This window comes from Psittacula echo (genome assembly GCF_963264785.1).
Source record: "Psittacula echo genome assembly, chromosome: 1".
Classification (NCBI taxonomy): Eukaryota; Metazoa; Chordata; class Aves; order Psittaciformes; family Psittacidae; genus Psittacula; species Psittacula echo.
In genome coordinates this window covers 6458297-6474334 of record NC_137735.1, presented here as the reverse complement: position 1 = coordinate 6474334, position 16038 = coordinate 6458297, and the positions used below count along the sequence as shown (strand labels likewise).

Genomic DNA, 16038 nt, shown 5'->3' with positions numbered 1-16038 from the left:
CTTTTCTCCTCTGTGTATTTCCGAATGCATAATGACGGGAGCATTTCTCTGCATGCTACAGAAATCCACCCTGTACACACAAAGTGCTCTCTTCCTGCCCATGCAGGGACCTTCACAGCTCTGTAAACATTCCTGCAAGTTAGTGGCTTACCTGCTGAGTTCTGTCTCTCCATGTTCTGAGAGCAGTAATTCTGTACGTGAGGCATTAAAACTGTGTTTAGAGACTATGAATTTGTGGTGTTCCAAGTGCTGAGATTTTGTGCTTACAGGTAAATGTATGACTTAAAACAGATAAGATCACTTGTGTGTGTGTGTATGTTACTACATAGGCTACATGTTACTAGTTTACTGTCCTGGCCAAGCCCCAGGAATTTTAGTTGTATCACAGAGCACAGCTATTTGTTAACTTAGACTTATACAAATAGAAGGGTTAAGATGATAATAGAGAAGAAGGGAAAGTCTTCCTCTGATGTTACCGTTACCTAAGATTAAAGAGCATGAAGCTGAGGTGGGAGAAAGCAGAACTGGAAGTGAGGGCAAGAAGGAATTGCTGTATGTGATGTTAATTTAAGTGTAATGAGAGAAGACTGGGAGCTGAGATACATCATTGCAAATCAATGATGGGACTACCAGAGGGCTTCAGTTCTGCGTATCAGAGGCGAAGCCATTGAGAAGACAGACGGCAGCAATCAAAAAGTGAAGACTTTGAAAAGAAACAGGCTTTAGAACTTGAGGAAAAGAGGTAAATGGGAATCAGATGATGCTCTTGGAAATGAGAGCCAGAGAAAGAAATGTCCAAGTGCTGTACCTCTAAAAAGAGAGCTTTTCAGCTTGAGGCAGTAGTGCAGCATTTCACATGCCTGGTACAGAACTCTGTATCTTGTAAATGACAGTCTCCTTAAAGAACAGGCATTCTTATATGGGCATAAATACCAGAATGTTTTTCTTTTTTGTCTTGTGCCTCTATTTTTACTAAGAGTTGAAAATGAAACAGGAATTCAGTTTTGATTCTGTCAGAATGCTCAGTGTTACGGAAGATGTTTTAATGACGTATTTCTTCCTCTTGTTCTCTCTCATTCCTGTGTAGCGGCTGTTTGCATTGTCGAAGGAGTCTGGGAAAAATGCTGCAAAATTCATTATTAAGCAGTTTCCTCAGTATTTTGACAAGATTTCTGTACAGCCCGATGTAACAGTAAGCATTTTGATTTTAATTTCCATTGTGTCTGTGCTTTGTCAGGCAGTGAAATCAACTGTCTGGTCCAGAACTAACATAAAAGGATTATTTTTCAGCTGTTTTGCAGAGAGATGTGAAGGCATTACTGTATTTCCATTGTGTTTCTGAAGTGAACGTTTTTCCTTAGGAATTCAATCTCATATCAGGTTATTTAGATAAAAGTAAGAAAAGAAATGTTTAGATGTTTAGAGAAGAGAAGGCTGCGTGGAGACCTCAGAGCAGCCTTCCAGTATCTGAAGGGGCCCTTTGAGGCTGCCAGAGAGGGGCTCTTCATCAGGGAGTGTAGCAATAGGACAAGGAGTGATGGCTTCAAACTTACACAGGGGAAGTCCAGGTTAGGTATAAGGAAGAAGGTCTTTACTCTGAGGGTGGTGAGGCGCTGGAACAGGTTGCCCAGAGAAGTGGTAAATGCTTCATTCCTGGCAGTGTTCAAGGCCGGGTTGGACAGAGCCTTGGGCAACACGGTCTAGTGTGAGGTGTCCCTGCCCATGGCAAGGGACTGGAACTGGATGATCTTAAGGACCTTTCCAGCCCAAACCATTCTGTGATTTTATGTTGACTTACTAGCATGAAGGTGAGAGATCAGGGTGTGTGCTCCTTCATCACCAAAAGGACTGCTGTTGTTGGGCTGGGAGGGTTGAGAGATTATCAAAGCAGTGTCTTGAGTGAAGAGTAAGGATAGTGAGTGGGAGTAAGGCCTTTGAGCAACCAGAGCAGTGAAAGGTGTCCCTGTCCATGGCAGGGGGTTGGAACCATGTGATCTTTAATGTCTTTCCATCCTAAACCACTCTGTGGTTCTGTTTGATTAATTATTTTAGCAGTGATTTAGAGAAGGTTTGAGCTCGTGTCTAACTTGCACTCTTTGCTTTCAGTGCTTTATGCCTGAGATTCTGACACCTCAGATTGAAGGAGTGAGTGAGGAAGCTCTAAAAGAGCGTATCCACCTCAGAAGGGTGAGGGAATCTGTGGACCTGTTTGATCAGCTTGTACAAGCAGGTATGTGTTCAACTGCCAGATTCTGTGGTGGAGTTCTACTTCACTCATACCAAAAATACCTTAGTAGCTGGCACAGGCTATGGAGACAGTCCCATGACTAAATTGCTGCCCTTCACAACCAAATCATCTGGTGAAGTGGTTCTCCAAAATCACTGGGCCTTCTGCTGTATGTCTGACATGTCATTTTGGTGATAAGGAGAACAATTGATTTCTGATCAAGAAGCAGATGATATGGTGTGGAGTTTCATCCTTCTCTTCCAAAGTAAAAGAACTGCGATGTAGCAGAGCAGGGCCTGTTATGGGCAGATATTCTGTGATTGAGGGGTATCATTCAGCCTTCAAGTGCCCTTGTGCAGTAGCCTCTTGGTTGGTGTAAGCTGCATCTGTGCTGAGCACTTTGCTGCTGTGCTGGACTGGTGCAGCATATCAGCTGAGTGTTCCTTCTGTGGACCTGCCCTCAGTAAATGAGTCTTAGTTCTTACTTAATTTGGACCCTATTTCTGTTATGGTGAACGAGGAGAAGGCAATAGAAAACTAACTGCTACAAGCCTGTGAATGAGGAAGGCTTACTGGGAAGGAGACCTCATATCCACTAAAAGGTGGAAAGGAGATGCTTCAATCAAATAGCTCTTTGTTTTGGTTGTTTTTAAATCTGTTTCATAGGAGAGTGGAACACACAAAGTGGTCTTCACAGCAGGGTGTATCCTAGGAGTAATTATGAAAAACACTGGAAATGTCAGATGCTGTTGGGCATATGCTGCTTCACAGTTTCAGCTGCCACTTCCCTCTCCCCCTTGGTCAGGAAAACTGCTCTTTTTAGTAGCTTCAATAAGAAAAACAGATACTGTAGTTCAGTGTTATCTTCTGCTGTGAATGTGTTTGTGGAAGTACTGGTGTCACACTTGCTAGGCTGTGCCTTCATGTTGAAAGACAGCAAAGTGGTGTAACTGTGTTCAGAAATTGTCTGATACGGCTGTAGCATGGTTTGTTCTTTACTTTCTCTGTGACTGCTCCTCATTTTCTACAGGTACTACTGTATCTTTGGAGACCACAAACAGCCTTTTAGATTTGTTATGCTTTTATGGAGATGGAGAATCTACACAGGAAAAAGAGGAAGAAGCAAAAAAGGAAGAAGCAAAAGAGGATTTGGAAGAACCAGGGGTATAAAAAACCTGTTGATCTCTATTTGTTTCATACATACATACATACATACATAGTTTCATACATATTTCATAGGGAGTGTATCAAGGTGATGTCAGGATTTTTGTACTGTGATTACCTGCCTGGGATCAGATCAGTCAACATTCTCAAGAGATACAGCAGTTATGGAAATCCATTGTTTGACCTAGCAGCAAAAGTAGTTTCTGTAAAGCTGAACTTAGTAACTGGAACCCTGTCTTCCTTAGTTCTGCTGAACTTGTTTTTTATAGTTGCCTGCAAAGAACACCTCTAGTGCAGATCACAAGTTAATTTCCTTCCAGTCTCAACCATATCACCCAATTTCAGTGAAGTTTAGGGCTCCTGGTGTAGTCCTAAGAGCATCAGGTCACAGAGTACAGTACTAGATATGTTACACAATATGTCCCTGGGAAGACTGTTGAGGGAGAAAGAGTTTTACGGAGTATTTGCTGTAGTTTAGTGATTCCTACCAACTCCACAAATACTTTTAATTTACCTTTTAGTATGTCTAATAACATAAATATTAATCTAGTTATTGTTTCCTGAGAATTATAATAGAAATTATTTCAATGTAACCCAGTAAAACCAACCTTCAGCAGCATAGAAATCACTGCTTAACATCTGTGTTGTTCCCAGATCGCGGCATTTGATGCTGAATTGTAACTTTGACCTCTGAGAAACTTATTTCTGCCAAAATCTCTCCAGGTGAATGCTTCAGAACAGAAGGCTCCAAAGAGACAATTCCAAAGAGGTTTACAGTCATCTGGCCCTAGATGGAGGTATAGAAAATGTTGCCAGTATTCCCATATTCAGTGGTTTGTGCACATGCATTGTTATAAAACAAACTTCCAAGACATTTTGGCAGCCCATACTGGCAGATATTCCTTGCTGTATACATCTCTAACCTTTTAAAGTATTGATGGAGATGGAATAAGTGATTGTGGAATAGTGAAAGTATCACAAGTAATATATTTGAATGTGAGCCCATGGGTGTACAGCCCATTCCTTTGTGTTCTGCATGCTGAATCCTTTTCCTAAAGGTATCTTCTATTGAATTCTTTAACATTCAGCTTGTTCATTGACTCTAGGGAGAACAACAATGCTGAAAGGATATTCAAGATAATGCCAGAGAGGAATGCACACTCCTATTGCACAATGATCCGTGGGATGGTGAAGGTAAAGTTATCTTTCAGTGGTGGGAGGGCTTTTTTCAGCTTGTGGAATCTCACACAGTCACAGAGACTCTATTTTTGTTGGTTTTTTTGCAGCATGGGGCCTTTGTTAAAGCTTATGACATGTACATAGACTTGCTAAATGAAAGACACAAGGGTAAGTGTCTCTTGGTTTTACCTTGTCGTCTTCTAAGTAACAGGAACCCATTGGTGGGTACGTGAGTGTTTGCTTCATGGCAGTGATGATTGGCGCAGGGGTACGGACCTCAGCTGGATCATGGGAGCTGAATGCAAGCTGTTTGTTCCAGTGCAGCTGGCATGTGGCTGGCTCTCTGGAAGCAGGTTTGCATGAGACTTCGCCAAAAACTGAGCCATGTCAGCACCAACTGTTCTCTGTAGAATATAATTGTCAGTTAAAATGAATCATCTTGCACTTCCCAGCTGATGTGCACACCTTCAACGCACTGATTTCAGCAGTCCCTGTTCTGAAGGACAGGTTCGTGGAAAGATGGGAGTTAGCCAAGGTAAGGCAGTAGAGCAAAAGGGGTGGGAAAGGGGTAAGAGTGTAGGGGCTGGGTCTGCTCCATCAGTAGAATTTTGCAGTTGTTAGAATACTAAAACCAAGAGCTTTGTGCAAAGATACTGATACCTGCTGCAAATGACGTCCACTGGTTTAAACATAGGAACTAGCTATTGAGGAGTGGAAAATGCACAAAATCCAGCCTTACCCTTGCAGAGTGATTTGCCTTGTGAGAACATACCTGATCCGAGAACTGCCTGGACAGAAAGCAGTGGGGAAATCATGCTGGGAGATAAAACCAAGCAAACCATTTTAGATAAAACCTCTTGGAATTGTAATTCATGGTGGTTGGGATGGAGATGGGATCTCGAGGGGTAATATGGGAGGCTCCAGTTTTAATGACATCAGTAAGGAAAAGTAGTTTGTAAGTTTAAGAATTCCTTTGATGAGACACAGTTCTCCAAGGCCTGATCTGATGTAATTTTATAGCCTTGATTTTTGGTTAATTAAAAATTAGATGGTATTTCTTTAATAAATGATCAAGTGGAGTCGCTCGCTTGAAGCGGGTGAGAAGGATTAGCTTGAGGAAATGCATGTATACCTACGTGATAGCTGAACTGTGATCTATAGCATGCAAAGCACTAAGGATTTAAGGATTCTTCTTTAAGGACTTCCTGAATCACATGGCTCAACAGGAAGTGCAACCAAATCTGCTAACTTTTAATGCTGTACTGAAGACCCTGAGAAGATGTGGTGGTGTAGGCAGAAGTATGTCTTTATTGGTAATAAAGGAAATGGAAGCACTTGATATAGGTAAGAGAACCAGGATGGTTATTATATTCCAATGCCACCTCCAGAATAGTTGATATAACAGTTACAGTGATTCTTAGTTGCAGGGAGGAAGTGTGGAAAAAGCATTTCTCCCTGTGTTCTCAACTTCACTATTTGTTTCCTTGTGCAAGAGGACTGAGAAATAAAGATAAGTGCTAAGCTGTGGCCACTCAGCAAGCCAGTGCCTGTGGATTTCAAACTGAATCATCATGTTCAGTCGTTATTGATTAGTAATTGCAATACAGTGGGTGCCCTTAGCCCCTTAGGTCAAATAGTGAAGCATTTTGGTGCTGTAGTTAGGAGCATGTTTATCATGACACTTTTACTTCTAGTTACCTTCAGCTACTTAGGGTGTGTGTATGCAGTAGGGGTGTGTGTTCTGGCCCGTAGGCTCTTCATCACCTGAGTCCTTATTGTAGTACTGTAGAAATTATAGTACATTTATGCATGCTGCCCAGGCATGAAGCTTAACCAAGAATGTTGAAGTAACTTCAGTGTTTTTGCTTTCCAGAGCCTAGCCTTGCGACGTATGAGCATCTTCTCTTCATGTTTTATAGAGGCGGTACGTGCGTTGTCAACTAGTTCATGAACATGTCCTGTTAAACATCTGCTTTAAATGCTTTCCAAATATGATGGGTGAAGACAGTTGATTTATAGGTGAAAAGACAACTTCCTGTCTGTGCAATCCCAGTGTTACCCATGCAGTCTGATTCTACTTGGGTGAAGAAGAAGCTATAGAGGGTCGTAGTGCTGCTCGTCGGAGGGGGTTTGAACTAGATGAACTTTGAAGGTCCCTTCCAACCTAAACTATTCTATGATTCGATGATTTTATAACCTTACAGGGAGGGAAGAGTCCTTCTGTTTAGCCTTAGACAGTGCTGGAAAGAGCCTGTTTCCTTTTGTGGCCACAAGTTGCTAAAGCTACAGATGCTACCTGGTCTCTGAGGAGGCTGGATCTGACTACAACACATACGCTTTGATACCCTATTATGCTGTGGAAATCTAGCAACAGTAGGGCAAATTTTGGAGCAAATAAAATTGCAGTTAATGTGGAGCACCATGAGAATCATGACACTTGTTTGACGTGATGTTGCTTGTTTATGTTTCCATATTGTGTTTGCAGGCTGATGCTCTTCATTAATGAAGTATTTGGCATAACTGAGATGTGATGTTGCTTGTCTCTTTTGTCCCACAGTTGAACCCCAGCCGTCAGGTATCATCTCTGAGGTGCTAGATGCTGTTGAAAAGAGGAGCTTCACTCCTGAGGACCCTGATGATGGTACAGACTTCGATGTATCTCACTATCTGCATTGATTAAGCTTGGATTAAGTTAATTTATTACATCTTGCAAGGGAAAGGGAGATGTATTGTACCTAATGGCTTTAAGTAAATTGCTCCCATTTTGATACCCACAGACCGCCATTGTTTCAGTCTCTGATAGCATCCAGTGCCCTTTTTTCCTATCCAAGATTCTCACCACACAAATGGAACTAGATGCTGAGCAGGATATTTTCTGTTCTTCCTCCCACTGTAGCTTTCTTTGCCTCCCTCAAGCAGCATCAGTCTCTGTGCTGCTTTGAAATGTCACTGACAGAAACCAAAGTGTCATGAAATGGGAAAGAGACATTTTCAGGGGGCAGTTGTATATTCTGGGGCAGCTCTGGGATGTTCTAGAGAGGTAGGTAACCTGCCATGAACAGCACATGCTCTTACACTGGAGGAAATGGAGAAAGGTCAGTGATCTGGCTGCCTCTTTTGTAGCCTGTATGTTAGGCATATGATGCTGTCTTGCAGCAAACAAGAGAATGTAGCTTTTGTAAACCTAAAGTCAAACAGATCATCTGCTTAAATCTGTCTCCAAAGGCATGGCAGTACAGTTGCCTCACAACACTGGCTAGCAAAACTCAGGCCACACCAGAGTCTCTACATATAAAGTCTTCACCAAGCAGAGCTACAAATTCAGCTTTCTAAGTGAACATGTTTTGCCTGTCCTGTGGGAGGCTGGGTTAATGAGCTGCTGTTTGTCTCATTCAAAGTTTGAAGCTCACAGATTCTGTTTCCTTCCTTTCAGCCAACTTTTTTAACACTGCAATGCAAGTGGTAAGTGCCTTGTCCCTGCAGTCAGAATTCCTTTGAGCCCTCCAGCTAAGACTTGCCTGTGGGTTTTCCAGTCTGTCATACAAGATTTGGCTCTCAGTATCTCCCTTTTCCACCTGTGCTCATCACCACCTGTAACTTACCTCCATGATTCTGGAGTTCTTTGCTTGATACCTGCTACACTGGTAACCTGCATGCCTGTGAGATGCATCTCTTGTTGGAGATGGCTACATAAGTCTTTGTCCACTGTGCCCTTCCTCCTGTTTCTAGTGACACTGCAGCAGTTGGACAGTCTCAGCACCAGAATGTGTCAGTTTAGGTCAGAAAGCCCTCACCCACTGAGAGAGCCACACATTTGGCTCAATTAATCGGAATTCCTGGGCAGTCATTGAATTCATCCTGTTAACAAATGTTTGCCATCAGCTCATTACTCTTCATACATTGTGAGTCTCAGAGGGATGTAGTAAGTATTGGATTTGTAACCAAAATCAAACTCATCTCGTTACAGTGCTGTGATCTTAAGGACATCAAGCTTGCCTACCGGTTAAATAAGGCCATGGAGAATGGAGACAACTGGAAATTCTTGAGCATGGATCAGTTAAATATCTACTGGTGAGTGAAGTGCAGCTGATACTGAGAGTCTCGTGTAGTGGTGTCAGTTTGAATACAAACCAGGATTCAAATATTGCAAAGGATGCTTTGAAGAACACTGGTTATTGTATGTGCAGCTTGGGAATTAGGTCCCTCTTAAGAACAGTGATAGCTTAGGGTTTATCTTCAGTTTGTGGCCTTGCCCAAACTGAATTGTCTTGAAGCATCAGTTTAGCTTAATACCCAACAACTATACTGACCAGTTGTGTTTTCTTCAGTCCTGGTGTCCACTTAAGATAGCGGCTTAGGAGGTAACACCAGAACAGGGTACAGATCAGACCTAGCTCTCTGCATGGTGGTATCGAGAGAAGTTGCAGCACAGCAGGTGTATTTAGGCATGAAATTCCCATGTAGTCCCACAATTTGATACTGTAATCATGGCATCTAAAGTATCTCCACCAATGTCATTAAGTGCTGCAGTCACTGAATGTAAGTACCTGGAGCATACTGATTTGAAGAGAAACCTGTTAAGGCATTGGAACCAGAGATGCTCCTGTAAATTGATAGAATCATCGTAAGAATCATAGAATGGTTTGTGTTGGAAGGGGCCTTAAAGCTCATCCAGTTCCAACCCCCTGGCACGGGCAGGGACACCTTCCACTAGGGCAGGTTGCTCCAAGTGCCATCCAGCCTGGCCTTGAAATTGATGAAAAGTATCATCAAAGCAAGATGCAGTTTCAGAGGTGCATGGTTGAGATGATTGCATTATTTAGTCTGGAAATAAACCAAGGGAAATGTAATTTCTTGGTGTAGGGACATTTTTCCTAGTCAGTGCATTGGATCAGAGTCCCAGATGTGTATTGTGAACCTGTACAAGTAACAAGGTTAATTTAGTTCACTTTTTCAAGTGGCTTTTAACTAGAGGCTGTATTTGAGATAGATTCAAGTACCTCAAACCTGGCATCACGGAGGGAGATTGCATTCTTTTGATGTTTTAAATGCAGTGCTCTAACTTCTGGTTAATTCTGCCAACTGCCTAGTGTCAGTGTTAAGTTCCCTCATAAAATTGCTACTGCTTATTTACTGTACGGAGCATTGCAGTGATACAGTGATGTCTCCCTGATCCACGTACAAATCTGAGCAGAACACCATCATTTGCTGGTGCTTATGTATGGTTTGGTTGAGCTAATCCAAACTGGATTAGAACATTTCTCCCCTCCTCTAGGTCAAAATTCTTCTCCTTGTTGTGCATGATGGAACAAATTGATGTCGTGTTGAAATGGTACAAAGAAATGTCCTGTTCGGTAAGTGTGTGTTAGGGTAAGCTTCAGAGCTTTGGTGTGGAGAGGTGGAACAGTTACAGCTTACTGAGACAACTCTCTTGCTTCATCAGCTCTTCTATCCAAGTCCTAAAAATATATTGGAACTCCTTCAAGCACTGGATGCAGCCAACTACTTGGAAAGGATCCCTTCAGTCTGGGAAGGTTAGTGATAGCCACATGGCCATGGAGGCAGCTTGCCTGATACAAGTCAGGAGCTTTCATCCCCAAGTGAGAGGTAGCTGGGGGACGTCCCAGACTTTCTGGGCTCAGAGTAGCCACAGGCAGGTGCTTTGGCATGAGGGATGTTATTCCTTAGTGCAGTGGTGGGGCTATTGTGGTAGAGAAAGGCAGAACCCATGTTTGGGCCTGCATAGACTACCAGTGTGGCTGTGTCATAGTTAAATGTCAGTGTCTTGGAAAACAGTGCTTACCAGAGAGCAGCACCTTAACCAGCAGCCCAGGGTTAACTCATTTAAACTACTTACCTGTTCTTTACCCCTTAAGAAGAGGAGACAAGAATGCAGATACAGGCTTTAGCACACAGAAGGTACCTTATTGTCACCCGGGGGGGAGAGACAGGTTCCTTTAGGGATCCTGGGCAGAATGATGACAGCACTGATTTGTAGTTACAATTAAAGCTTTATTTTCTTAACAGGATTTTATGATTAGCGTAGAATTTATAAGCAGAATAGCACAGGATTTCTATAGGCAGAATCAGTGTAATACAATTTTATAAGTAGCAGAATCTTATAGCACTGCTTAGCTTATGGTTTCTAATCATCTGGACCCTCTGCAGATGGGGTCGAATCTCAGTACTTGGTTTGCTCTATAGAAGAATACAAGTCACCACTTGGTCCTCAGAGGAACCAGACAATGGTGGAGGTGTCTCTGGCCACTGAGAGTCATGGGTCTCCCTATCCAGCAGCAGTTCAGGTCCGTGTTCCCACTTAGGACCTGTAACTGCTTGATATTATTGACAGTGCTCTGTGTGCTGTTACCTTATCTGTTCTGTGCCATGGTCATCACCAGCATTGGGCTAGCTGGGTGCTGGGCACCTTGAAGGCTCTTAGCAAGAGGAGCAGTCAGCCTGGCACCCAGGAATCTGCAGGCTGGCAGAAGAAATCCTTTTGGTTGATGTACTTGGTGCACAGGACCTTCAGGGCATGATAGTGAGGGGAAAGGGAACTAATATAGGACTTGCTCAGTTAGAGAATGCTTTATGAAATGGCATTCATTACACTGAGCTTAATACCTGGAGTTGGGAGCAGAGATACCAGCCACACATACCAACTATTGCCTTTCTCTAACAGATATAAAACAGATGGGGTTTAATAGGAGACCAGAACTGTTGGAAGAGCTCTTGTCTTTGATGAGCAGGGAGCAGCACCCTGATGAGGTAAGGAAGCTGTCATGGTTTAACCCCATATACAGCAAAGCACCACACAGCCACTTGTTCCCTCCTCCCCAGTGGGATGGTGGGGAGAATCAGAAGGGTAAAGTGCAAAAACTCCTGGGTTGAGATAAAGACAGTTTGATGGGTAAAGCAAAAACTGTCTGAGCAAGCAAAGCAGAATAAGGGACTCATTCACCACTCCGCATGGGCAGGCAGGCAGTTCAGCCATCCCCAGGACAGCAGGGCTCCATCACATGTAACGGTTGCTCAAGAAGACAAACGCCATGGATGTGAACATCCCTCCCTTCCTTCTTCCTCCTCCAGCTTTATATGCTGAGTGTGATGCCATATGGTGTGGAATATCCCTTGGGTCACTTGGGGTCAGCTGTCCTGGCTGTGTCCCCTCCCCGTTCCTTGTGCACCCCCAGCCTTTACTCTGTGGAAGCACTGCTCAGCAGTAACTAAAACATCCCTGTATATCAACACTGTTTTCAGCACATGTCCGAAACAGCCCCCTACTAACTACTGTGAAGAAAATTAACACTATTCCATCCAAAACCAGTAAAGAGACTTTGTGAAAAGCGTAGAGCACTCTCCCCATTTCTTTGTGCAGCATATAGACTGTATTTAAGTGCTGATTTATTCTCCTGGTCAGTCTTAGAGGTCCAATTCTAGTGCATATGCCATTCCAAATTTCCAGATCTATGTGAACTCATCCAGGCCTGCTAAGCCCTTTGAAATGTCTTCAACCTCCAGAAAACCCTCTAATTAACACAGAAGAGGATCGCATCCTTACCTGGGTTTGGAAGAGCAATCCAGCCCAGCCAGCCACATCCTTGTGGAAGCATGTGGCAAAATCAGGGATTTTTGCCAGAGATGTTGTTGCAGTAACTGGCTCCTCAAGCTGAGGGGAGTTAAAGGCTTGTATGTACTGCAGAGCTCTCAAGTACTTACAAAGCCGTCTTGGAGCTGGCAGAAGTGAGCGATCTTTCTGTGAGGAATAACCTTTGTTAATGGACACATTTAAACTACAAACCTGTAGGAAGAATTGCAATGAAGGGGCGATGTTAATTCTAGAGGTCTTGGGATTAATGGCACAATCTTTCCACAGATCCAGCAGGCGTTTGCCAAGTGTGCTGAAGACATCAAAGCTGTGCACAAGCAGAGTGGGAGGGAGCAGGTCCAGTTACAGTGGACAGGCAGCACACTGGGCTGCACTGCTCTCCTGTTTGCCAGGGCTGGCAGGACCCAGGATGCTTGGTACGTGTGAGCATTTGGTCGGTAACCCTGTAACTCAAGGCTTAATCAAAAAAATCCATTGCCTTGGAATGCTGGTGCAGGCAAAAGGAGGGGATAAATCCTGCTGGGAATGTGTGTGGGGGGGTGGGTCCTTTATTGTTCATTCTCGGCACTAGGTTACAGTTATCTGTCTTAGAAATGGGTTAGAAGTTAATGCAGCAGCTGGCTTAGAGCATCTCACAGCTGCTTCTGGCAAGGTGGGATTTATCACTTCACTAGGCACTGCTGACTGCCTGCAGCTTCCCCTTTGATAACTTCCAGAGCCCTTTGAAATTCAAACTGCTCAAGAGATTAATTAGAGTTTAATTAAACCTTTAATTAGAATGAACCCTAATTAGACCTATAAAGAGAATACGTTTAGAACTAGAATCTGCTGTCCTGTCTGCTCTCAACTTGGAATGTCTGCTCTCAACTTTGAAATAGCTAGCTTCCAATTGAAGGTTCTGAGCTGTTTTCTGTTAAACACAGATGCTCTCTTTGCACTGATTCATTTGAAACAAAGGTTTGGCAAGTACCCTTCTAAAATACATGCTACTTTAAGCTTCCCATCAGCTACACTTGCTATTTTCTCTGCCCTAGTTAAGATATTTTGTGTTAAAGCCATCAATGCTGGTAGCTGGCACACGCTGCATCTGCGAGGACACAGCATGGGGTGTGTTTCAGATCTGTGGGGAAGGTTGTTTCTTGACATTGAGCTTGCCTGTGTCTCAGCAGGGGCTTGTCTTATCCAGGAGATCAAGGAACTGTCTCTTCCTGTGGTTTGTGGTGTGCGAGGGTTTTTTAGTGACTGGTTTGGTTTCTTTTGAACAGGAACATGATGGACCATTTCCAGCAGATCAATAGGATTCCCACGTAAGTCCTTTTAGTTTCTGACTTCAGGTAGAGGCTGAGATCTTGCATTTCTGTTATAGAATATCATAGTTGGGGTTAAAAGTTTTCTGCTGGGATAGGAGTTCCCAAGTGCACCACGTTGGTACAGGGTGAAGACTGAGGTGAAATCCCTGCAGGAGCAGAATTGGGCTGGTTGAGTGATGTGAGGAACTGTCACCTCCTTTCCCTCTAAAGGAGGTGCTGTAAATTAATGGCCACCTCACCTGGGACCCTGTGAACACTCACTCTTTGCCTTTGCTTTTGCAGTGATCAGGTGCTGGATGGGTTCTGGAACTGTGCTAAACAAACCAATAACCCAGATGAGGCGATCAAGCTGGTAAAGCTGGCAGCATCCCTTGGCCTTCTTGCATCTCAAAGGCTTAAAAGCAGAACGGAGAAGGAGTTTGAACTCTCTGAAAAGCAGAAGTAAGTTTAAATACTTCATGTTACTGCTGAAGGGGTATAGCAGGGTGTTGGAGGGGTAATTCTTGTGGAAAGGTGGCACAGAAGTGGCTTGTGTGTGGACTGTGGTTGATTCACACTCCCAAAATGGTCCCTGCTTTTGATTCCACACTATCCATCCCTCCTAGAAGGAATGGGGTTAGCATTATCCACCACTCACATTTGCTTTCACCTTTCTTGCCCAGAATCTTTTCCTAGCTGGGTCTGGCCACCTAAAAGATACTGACTGCAGGCTAGTAAAAGCAGGGAATGGGCACAGGATGGGCCTGCACATGGCTCACAGGTTCTGAGGGCCATGGTTAATCTTTAGTCCATCTCACCAGGCATCACTGTTCATTGCAAGCTGCTGCAGCCCAGCTCAGTTGCTGGGTTTAGCCTTGAGGGACCACAGTTTGGAGCCAGTGGTCTGGTCCAAGGGAATGAATAAACAGAAGTTCAGCATCCTTGAGAAGCTAGCCCATCACTTCTAGGTAACTGAAGTGGCTTTACCAAAGAGAGTGTGTGTGCTTCCACCAAATGCTGGGTAGACCTGTCCTTTGAGGACAATAGGTGTCAGACAGCCCATAATGTTCTTTTTGGAGGGCGTTTACCCTGTGTTTTACATCTGTCCTTTCAAGCAGAAGTCACAGCATGTCACTGATCACTGAACTGTTTTACACATGCAGGAAGACATTGGAGAGCATCCAGTCAGACAGCGACAGTGACAGCGATAGTGACAGTGACCGTGAGTAGCTGTCCTTGCCTTCCTCACTGGAAAACTGGGAGCAGCCACTGCCTGGATGCCAGGAGGCTTCTGTTAGAACTGAAATGACTGAGGGGACAGTGTTTGGGAGGTGCTGCAGCACTGCTGGGCACTCCAGAGCTTTCCCATACAGGACCTGCTTGGCAAGAGGACGTTGTCCTCGTTGGATCAAGCTGGAGTGTGTCCCATTTGGTGACTTCAAACACAGCGTGGGTTACACCAGCACAGTCTCTTCCACACCACTACCTGCATGAGCTGCCTCTCAGCAGTCATGACCTGCTTCAGCAGGGCTGAAGTAGGGGAGGGCTGCAGCAATGAGTGCACTTCCTGGGGCTGTTCAGCACATACAAGACATTGACAGCTTGAGCCACTTCTCTTGGATCTCCTGTGACTGAAACCGGTGCCAGATTTAATTCCTTTCCAGCCAACTTCACTGAGCTACTTAAAAGTGAGGTTTACTCTGTATGTAAACACTGCAGATGCAATACTCATCACCTGTGTGTTGTTCCCCATCTTCTTGGGTGTTCTGGGACAGGCTTTGGACTGTTGAAGATGCTAAAACTACAGTTTGTACAGCTGGAGACTGCATGTAATAAATGGCTGACAGAAAGCTGGCTGCATCCTGGTAATCCCTGAGCAAATACTGTTGATTACAAAGTGTTGCTGCTCTGTGAGAGGGTGAGTGAAGTTCATGCAGAACACAGTAGTAAAGCTACTGAGGGGGCTGGGCAGACAGAGGACTGGGGTTTGTTCTCTGCCTTGGAGGTAACTGGTGCTCACGGCGTGGTGCTGCTGTTCTCAGCTTGCAGACAAAGCTTGAGGTGGGTTTTAAGGTGGCGTCTTCAACAGGCAAAGAAGGTGTTGTTCTGAGAGAGTTAAACCATGTTCTAGTGAAAAGTAGGGAACAGTTGCTGCTGCTTGTGGAAAACGATGCATGATGCTGCAGGACAAGAGCACTTCAGCAGTGGGAAGCAGCATCAGGTTAAGTTAGGAATGAGCTGAGGAAACAACAGCTGGTAGATGCAGAACAAGGCATAGCTGAAAGGGTGAAAGTTCCTCACGGTACAGGAACAGAGGGATGTCAGTGCTGGTTGAAGGCAGGGCTTGCTCCAGAAGGCAGACATGCCTGTGCACTGTGTGACAAGTGCTGGGTGTAGCAAAGAAAAAGGGATTTCGGGGTGATGTGCCACCAGTTTAAAACTGGATCAGCAAATGGACAAAGCCGCAGTTACTGATTTCAGTCTTCCTTCACTGATGATAAGAAGGGAAAAAGGGGGAAGAAAGAGGGACAACAGGGAAAAGGGAAGGAAAGAACTTGGTCTTTATGTGA

General features: G+C 44.2%; 1 protein-coding gene across 6 annotated transcripts in view; it reads left to right on the top strand.

The window, feature by feature from the left end:
* The window catches only part of PTCD3 (pentatricopeptide repeat domain 3), a 31546-nt gene that overhangs the window by 4034 nt on the left and 11474 nt on the right, over positions 1–16038 (top strand). For 4 of the 6 annotated variants that reach the window (XM_080638618.1, XM_080638622.1, XM_080638617.1 and 1 more), the window contains exons 6-25: positions 1088–1192; positions 2107–2230; positions 3258–3391; positions 4115–4188; positions 4498–4585; positions 4678–4738; positions 5023–5105; positions 5770–5914; positions 6444–6494; positions 7128–7211; positions 8004–8032; positions 8538–8641; positions 9846–9924; positions 10014–10104; positions 11253–11338; positions 12447–12595; positions 13445–13486; positions 13772–13930; positions 14632–14690; positions 14842–15386. In XM_080638618.1, coding sequence (XP_080494744.1) covers positions 1088–1192; positions 2107–2230; positions 3258–3391; positions 4115–4188; positions 4498–4585; positions 4678–4738; positions 5023–5105; positions 5770–5914; positions 6444–6494; positions 7128–7211; positions 8004–8032; positions 8538–8641; positions 9846–9924; positions 10014–10104; positions 11253–11338; positions 12447–12595; positions 13445–13486; positions 13772–13930; positions 14632–14690; positions 14842–15002 — 1908 coding nt within the window. In that variant the 3' untranslated portion in view covers positions 15003–15386. Of the gene's footprint in view, positions 1–1087; positions 1193–2106; positions 2231–3257; positions 3392–4114; positions 4189–4497; positions 4586–4677; positions 4739–5022; positions 5106–5769; positions 5915–6443; positions 6495–7127; positions 7212–8003; positions 8033–8537; positions 8642–9845; positions 9925–10013; positions 10105–11252; positions 11339–12446; positions 12596–13444; positions 13487–13771; positions 13931–14631; positions 15387–16038 lie in introns of those variants that run through there. The other 2 variants (XM_080638619.1, XM_080638620.1) reach the window with 2 other exon arrangements.